Genomic DNA, 8,748 nt, shown 5'->3' on the forward strand with positions numbered 1-8,748 from the left:
TCTGCAAAATTTTTCAGATAAAAATCAGATAATCTCATCAAATGTGTCCATATGTTTTGTGAATCTAAACTGATATAATGTAATAATTCTTTTTTTGTTCAATGAAAAATTTTAAATTTACATAGAATTAAAAATTAGTATTTTAAAATTAAGAATTATCTAATTTCAATCATTTGGTTTAAATTAACTAAACTGTTTAATTTAAACTTAATATGTTTTTATCGTTACTTTACAAACAAATTTAATGCCAATATTTTTGTGAATATTTTAACGAATATACTTAAAAGTGCATAAAGAAAATCTTTTAAAATATTTTATAATTAACTATTTGTATTATCATTAAAGTTGTCATTCATGATTTAAATTAGAAGAGAGAAAAAATTAATTAAATAATAATAAATTTTTTAAATAATAAAATAATTTATAAATGTACTAGAATAATCTTTAAGAACATAGATTAAATTGACTAATAATCTCTAAAATATTTGTATGATTTATAATTATTGATCTAAATTATAAATAGTTATACATATATATCATTTCTCATACATTTCTGTTTCTATTCTTATTCGGTTTATATCATTTTGCTAGACCATATAAAATATATTTATATTTATATATGTACGTATATGTGTGTGTTATATGTTCATACTTCAAAGTTAATTGTTAGTTTAAATAAACGGAGGTTTCACTTTCAAAACATAAGCTTATTATATTCATATAATAATATATTGCGATTAATAAAATCTTAGCATTTTTTTATAATTGATTGAATATTTGTTTCTGTTAATAATAGAATTATTAAATTACTAATTAATTATTAATATATAATGGTTATTTTGTTACTGTATTTTCGATATCTTCATAGTTTATAAATCTATCCATTATACAATTGCAATGTATAAATATTGATTTTTCCATTTCTTGTAAAACTTTGCAAATGTTTAAAATGTGCATTCTTTGGTTTCATATATCAATATATCTTATTCATGTTTTTTATATACGGATGTTGTACGCAAGAAAATAGTACAAAAAATTATTACTTCTTAATTCTTAATTCTTATATTGTTACAGAAAAGTTTAAATATGTGTAAATAAATTTCTAATAATATTATTTAAGTTAATATTGTTATAGTAACTAATATATGATGCTTGCATTAAAAAACATTTTAAATTATTTTCTCAAAAAATAGTAATTTCTTTTTCCTGTATGGTTTATGTTATATGCATACAAATGATATATATAAATATATGAAAATAATATAATGATTATGGCATGTGTGTGTGTGTAATCTTATAAAATCAATAAATTATTTAAAATGATACCTTTTTAAAATGATTGTTTATGAATTTATCTAATATGTTTTAATAAAAAGATGTGAATGATTAAAATATATAACTTCAATATTCTATATCGGAATTTGCATTAAAACAAATCACTTATTTTTTCCTATTTCACTGCTTGTTGTACTTTCATTATGCATTTAAATTTCATTATTTAGAAAAAAAACATTGATAAATTAAATTTATTAATTTTATTTTAAAAATTAAATTGTTTTCAGATTTTAGATTTTGACAAACTTTATTTGAAAAAATTATATCATGGATATAAAATTGTTTTGATATGTATGTGCATAAACCTGGTGTGTTACAGAAGAAATTGTTAAAGTAGTTTTCAATATGAAAAATTAAATATTTGTCCATCTAACAATGTAAAATACAATCCAAAAAGTTTAATGCAAAAAATTAACAAAAACAGATTTGATTTCTTTCGTTCTAATTGGATCAAAAGCAATTCTATAAAGTTATAACAAGATACCAATTAGCTTTTCATTATACAATAAAAGCAATACTGGACAATGCAAGAGTTATCTTATTAAATTATAATTATTACAAAATACATAATTCAAGCTATTAAATTATTATTTTAAATAGCTATATTAAATAATCATTTTTTAAATTATTTGTTATTTAAAAAACATTATTGCTAAATAATGCAAATCTTTTCTATATTTCTTAATTCTTTTTGTATTATTTGTGTGATTTTATGTATGTGTGCATGTTATATAGTCTTAATTATAAATTATTATATATATTTAATTATAAATTATTAAATATTTATAAATTATTTAATAAGACTTTTAAACAAATGCAATATATTCGATTAAACTCAATAATGTTTTTTTTCTCTCACTTTAAAAATATAATAAATAAATAAATATATATATAATATATATCAGGTACAATTGAGAGACTTAGTAAAAATGTAGTAATCTAAAGAAGCGATTTTATTATAGTTTAACTCACATATTAGTTTTCATTTATGCAACTTAATCTGCTCTTATAGCATTTTTTCTTTTCTTCTTTTGTCCTTTTTTTACTAAGTCTTTTGCAAAATATTAGATGTATTATAATACAATTACACAATCAATATATAATCAATTATAATGCAATATTACAATCAATATATAATCATCGACTAGATGTTATTAAAGACTGATTTTATGACAAGAATTGGTGTATTTGAAAAAAATTTATGTAAATCTTTCTATTATCAATATTAAAATAATAATTTGATGTAATAATTTTCTTTATATATGTATTATTTGCGTGATTATGTCATAGACATATTAATCTGTCTAATACTAATATGTTAATATATTAATATTAATATGTTAATATGCCTATGAATTATGTATATCATATAACCTCTATTAATTATAAATTATTAAATAAGATTTTTAAACAAATGTAATACATTGGATTCAACAATTTTTCGCTTTCTCTCATACTTAAATGAAAATAGAGTAAAATAGCAATGCTTATTACATTTTTGAAATAATATGAAAGTATACATGATAATAAAATTGGAGTAATTCAAACACTCGTATTATCTTCGGCGCAGTTGAAACGTTTGATAATGCTTCTTAATTACTTACCTAACATAATTTACTCTTGATAGATTGCATTGGTAGTCACTAAACTTATTTAAAATCGATAGTCTTTAATATATAATTAAAATTTCGTCGGTGTATGTAATAAAATAATTTATACACGTATTATAAAACAAAATGTATAGTGTGGTTTTGCAGTTACGCGTGTTAACTAACGTGTTAACTCGACTGATAATATCAAACAATCCTGACTAATATATTCGACAGTCGGTAAAGTGACGTTACTTGCTTACCGGCCGCGCAGCTGACGCGATGTCATCGGCGCTAAATCAGAATTCAAACGCAGTTGAAGGATCGCCATCACGTCGGACGGTGATGGGCGATTTTTGCGCGCGACAATTCTCGGTAATACTGTTATTCACGTAGTTTATAGTAGCCTCGACATGCATATCGCTTTAAATGACCTTCGCAAGATTGTTTTCCGGATGCTCGTCTTCCGATGTCTCCGGTTCCGTGTTTAATTTGCTGAAGTCACGAGTGTTGGGCCGCTTTTCCAGGAACTTGAAGTTCCTTCCTCGGCGATTCTCCAACAGGCTCGACAGTTTGAAATTTTCCCGTCTCTCGGCTTCCCAACGCATCCTTTTTCGCATCGTGAGTAAACATCCTGTGCAAACGAAACGTATAAATATAAATATATACATTTGCTCCAGTTTTATGCATGAAAAGTTTTCCAAGATACAGCTATGATTTGGATCGTCATAAAAATGGCGATTTGCCGTTCGTTACACAAGTTCATGCGTGATTGAAATTGACGTGATTATTTTTATAACTATATTCTTTTCATGCATAATAACCTTGTTTTATCTGATATAACATTCTTGAAATTGATATTTATCGTGGAGTAAAAAGAAGTGACTTATAAATTTCAAGTATAGAATATATATTTAAATAAATTATATTTGTTATATATATATTTTAAGAGCAAATTATTTTGAATAAATAAAATTCAGAGATATATTAATTAGAATTTCTTTTTTTATCAATTCGATGTGGGAAAGGAAAATTTATTGTCTAGATTGAAATTAGAAAATATAATAATAATAGCTAATAATTGTAAACTTCCTCTAATAATATATGCAAGAAAAGCTTCAATAATTAAATTATGATAAAAATACAAAATGTACAATTATATAAAAGTTTTAAAAAAATTATTATACATTGTTAATTTTTTATATATTTTGTAAATAAGTGATTTATTAACGTATTCACTACTTTTTACTCCAAGCATTGGTGTCTCAACATTTATGTATAAGCAATTAATGATGAAGCTTTGAACAAGTACAAGTACAGACAGAAATGATTTTTAATGAAATTAAAATATATATCTGTGTACATGAATAAGCTACACAATAAATAAATACAAAGGAAAATAAAGGGGAGACAAAACTAAAAGCTGTAGTATAATAGTAGTATAATTTATACAATACATAGGGATAATAATAATAATATATAGAGATCTAATGAAGAAAAGAAAATATACGTTTTGAACACACATAAATATTGTAGAAATTAAATTTACAGATACATGAATACATAAAATGCATAATATCATGCTTTCTAATTATGCTAAGAAATATAAATAAAAGTCTTTATATTATAAAAAAATATATAAAAGCTTTTATATAATAATTATAAAGACAAGTAATTATTATATAGAGGCTTTTATATATTTATATAATATAAAGTTTTTTATTTATATTTCTTATATAGCCTAATATATATAATAATAGGAACAACCTAATTTTGCTATTATAAAATGCTTTCATGAAAGCCTATAAACATAATTGTGTTGCTATGAAAACATATGGTGTTTTCAAATATATTTATATATATATAAATAAATAAAAATGAAATTTTTAAACAAATATATAGTTACAATTACAAACAAACATGGGCGGAGTATCATTCTTTTGTTCTTGTTATATTATATCACAAAGAGCTTACAATTAATTTTTACTAAATATTTCAATAAGCAATAGGAAGAAAGAGCATATTTAATACATATATTAATATGATACAAAAAAAAAACCGAAAGTGCTACAATAAAAAAGACACAATAAAATGAATATTTGTTTTCTATTGAACTAATTTAGAAAATTCAACTGCTGGTTCATCATAATATCTTGTTTTTCTACCTCTTTTTTGGCATCTTGCTACAATGGCAGCAATCGCGACACATATTGTAACAAAAGAAACGGCTGCTGAGCCAAGACCTAGAATTAATTTCGTCATATTAGTCTTTCCAATATCAGCATCCTTAGTATCAGGCTGTATTAAGATCTTAGATCGATGTTGTTTAATAGACTGCGAATCTTCAACATGCGTAGAATCATTTACACCTAGAAAAGAAAGAAGATAAATTTAAATGCAGATAGAAACAGATTTTAAAGAATTTTATTTAATGAATTTTCATAACATTTTTAATAATATTATACCTTGTAGAAATTTATAAATTTTGTGATTATTTAACTCTACTACGTATATTTCGGAACCATCTTCTGTCACATAAAGATCATGTGGCTTATCCATGTTTCCTTTGGGCGCAAATGTTGATAATAGATTTCCAGAATAGATATCAAGCACAAAACCTTTTACTGGTACTGGATTAATTGGATTATATGGATCCAGTCCATTGACTAGATATAATTTTTCTCGAGCATAGGCAACGCTATAAATTTGTGCACCAATAGCAGGGTGCCGGTATTCTTTATGAAATGTACCATTGTTGGCAAAAAAACATAATACTCTGCCATTTTCTCTGTCAGCAACATAAATGTAGTTCAATTCAATCGCAAGTGCTAAAGCATGTGGGACGAGAAACGCGTTTGGTGGAGGCAACTGCGAATAGACAATCTCTAAAATAAAATAAAATTTATTTTAGAACTTAATTAAATATTGTTTGCTATTAGTGTATCAATTTTATATTATTACCTCCAATGCCCCAATGTCGTCCCCAATGTAGGATACGTTTGCCATTCTTATCAAACTTGATTATCCTAGAGTTGCAATATCCATCGCTGACAAAAAAGTCACCGTTAGTATGTACAGCAACAGCAGTTGGTTTACAAAATCTTGTTTCATCATTACCAGGCACAAAAGCCTCTCCCAAAGTTATGGATGGCTTTAGTACGCTATTTTCAAATAATGCACTAGTGTGATCGCTAGACACACCTGTCATTAGTGAGTTAAACTGTGCACGTTCTTCCATGTGCTTTTCTATATCTTGAGCATTAAACTTGAATACTTGATGCATCGCCACATCAGTAATCCAATAATTTCCAGACTGATCAATAGTCAAACCATGTGGAAGATAAAACATGTTTTTTCCAAACTCCAATATTACCTTCCCACTCTTATCCAAAAGGATAATTGTATTTTGCATTATGGGTCCATTCTTTGGATTGAATTTGTTTTCATTGTCAAAAGTGTCAGGTCCCCAAATACGGTTTCCTCTATGAAAAATAGCAACATTGCCATATGGATCCATAGAAACTGCTGACATTTGAGTAAGTTTCAATTGTGCAGCCCAATGCACATCCCATTTTATGTCTGATAAAAATATGTAAAAATATAAAATAAGATAATCAAAGGATTTCTCTCAACAAATAAATAAATACATACTGTTGTTTAAAATATTTGTTGTCGATTCCTCTTTATCAAGGTGGCTATTAGCTCGTAGATATACATTATCTTTTATATATTGTTGCTCATTCAATTGCGCAAGAGATTCTCCATCTTCATTATCAGGATATTCCGAATATTCATTTGAATTAAATTTAATATCAGGTAAATGCTGTAAATAAAGTTTTTTTCTTATATATATATATTTACATATAATCTCACAAAATAATTTTTCTCATAAAAAAATTAATAATTTATATGCAGAACTCTCAGAATATATATGAAAGTATATAATAAATATATATATAAAATTAACCTTAAATATTATTTTTTCTCTTTGTCTTGTAAAATATTTATTCATATAATTACCTGAAGATTCGAAATAACCTGCGGTTGTGCCTTGACGTGTATTAAAATGGAAAATAAAACTAAAACTGAACAGATGGTGTCATATCGAAGATTTGTCATCATTTCGCAAAACCGTCATTAGGTGCTCTTCCGTATTTCCAATTTATCTCATTAATATCCTAAATATCGATAGCGGCGGCGGTAGATACATAAGCGATAAGGAAGATACATTTAGGGGATCACAAGTATTCTAATGAATCGTGTCAATTTCTTCGAGAAGTCTCACGTCTATGTCACACTTTGCTACGCTCACATATGGTAATGCTTCTTTAATTAAACCAGTATCACTCAGAACCATGTGTTATATAATGATGTCTGTTATCTACAATGTCTATTATTTTTCTAATTACGGACACATTTATTATTGCAACAATGTCTTGAGAAATCGCACGTTTCCAACAAGTGGCATCAGACATGACGCCATAATATTTTGATACATGTTTTACCGACATATGTCTCTTGTGCGTGAATTCTTAAAATTTGTGTAACTTCGATTGATGGTACAAGTTGAGAACAGTTTCATATTGTGTACGTGTAAAGGCGCTACCTGTATTGTTCTGTCACTTTTCATTAATGGAATATTTGTGTAAATCATTTTAATATAAGATCTTTTTTTCTATAATTTTTTAAAATTTTTATTAGCGTTAAATATATCGTTTAAATTTAAATTAAATTCCTCTATCAAAGTATAAATTCAAAATTACATATATAATCAAAAAGTATGATGGTCTTTATGATCTTCTAACATTTATATTTTATTATTTTATTCAAAAGTTATTTAATATTATATATTGTATATTTTCTGAATAGATGATTTTTTTTACATAGTAGACTATATCGGTATTTTTTAAGTTTCATAAATCATCTAAATTTATATAAATATTATAATTAACATTAAAACTATAAATCTCTGAATTATTTAACAAGTTCATTTGTTGAGTTTTACAAGATTGTTATTCATATTTCACAATTCTTCGTATTATTATTCGCTGATGTTTTAGCTTACCCAACAACTTTGACAACAAAAACGCAGAGAAATGTAACTTTCAGTATTGCAATTATTTTTGCTTCATAGTTCTTGATAGAAGTTTTATTGCAATTGTTTTTGTTATAATTAAAATTGAATTATGGTAACTATCTTTTTTCCATATACAAATACAAATCATGTAACCTAACCATTATTTTTTAAAATTAGTTTAAATATGTGTAGATATCTCATATATAATTTTTTTGAACAATTCATACATATGAGGTATCTACATTTATTTATAAACTAATTTTAAAAAATAATGAAATAATTATATGGTTATATATTTATATATGGAAAAAAGATAGTTACCATAATTCAATTTTGATTATAACAAAAATAATTGTAATAAAACTTCCATTCTGTTTTATTATATATTATATTTTATAATATATAATATATAATAACTAAAATATAATATCGTAAAAAAATCTGTGCACAATTATATGTATCAAATTATATGAATTGATTTATATTTGATTTATATTTTTTCAGTAGGAATTAAAACATGTGCAAAATATAATTTATATCAGTTATACTGCCAATCTTGAATTAAATATATTCTACATAATATTTTATATATAACTTGAGATGACGCATAATTGTGAGCGAGATTTTCTTGTGATTAAAGATCTGAGGCTTAGGTTTTTCGAAAATTTTTATTATAGATTTGCCAATATAATTCACCCTTCCCCCTAATTTTTGTACAAATGAAAAGCCTCAGTGTTTGAATGTTTC

The 8,748-nt window shown here is 24.8% G+C and overlaps 1 protein-coding gene across 1 annotated transcript; it reads right to left on the reverse strand.

Annotated features, from left to right (window-relative positions):
- Positions 1-2,737: 2,737 nt before the first annotated feature.
- Positions 2,738-7,421, reverse strand: LOC105256161 (peptidyl-alpha-hydroxyglycine alpha-amidating lyase 1). The gene is made up of 6 exons (XM_011265864.3): positions 6,945-7,421; positions 6,576-6,747; positions 5,886-6,503; positions 5,390-5,809; positions 5,090-5,293; positions 2,738-3,558 (listed from the first exon to the last, which is right to left on the reverse strand). Exons 1-6 carry the CDS (start codon positions 7,044-7,046, stop codon positions 3,350-3,352), a joined length of 1,725 nt encoding a protein of 574 aa, XP_011264166.1. The 5' UTR covers positions 7,047-7,421; the 3' UTR covers positions 2,738-3,349.
- Between the last annotated feature and the right edge of the window lie 1,327 nt (positions 7,422-8,748).

The sequence above is a fragment of the Camponotus floridanus genome, unplaced genomic scaffold (assembly GCF_003227725.1).
Source record: "Camponotus floridanus strain SB8 unplaced genomic scaffold, Cflo_v7.5 scaffold87, whole genome shotgun sequence".
NCBI lineage: Eukaryota > Metazoa > Arthropoda > Insecta > Hymenoptera > Formicidae > Camponotus > Camponotus floridanus.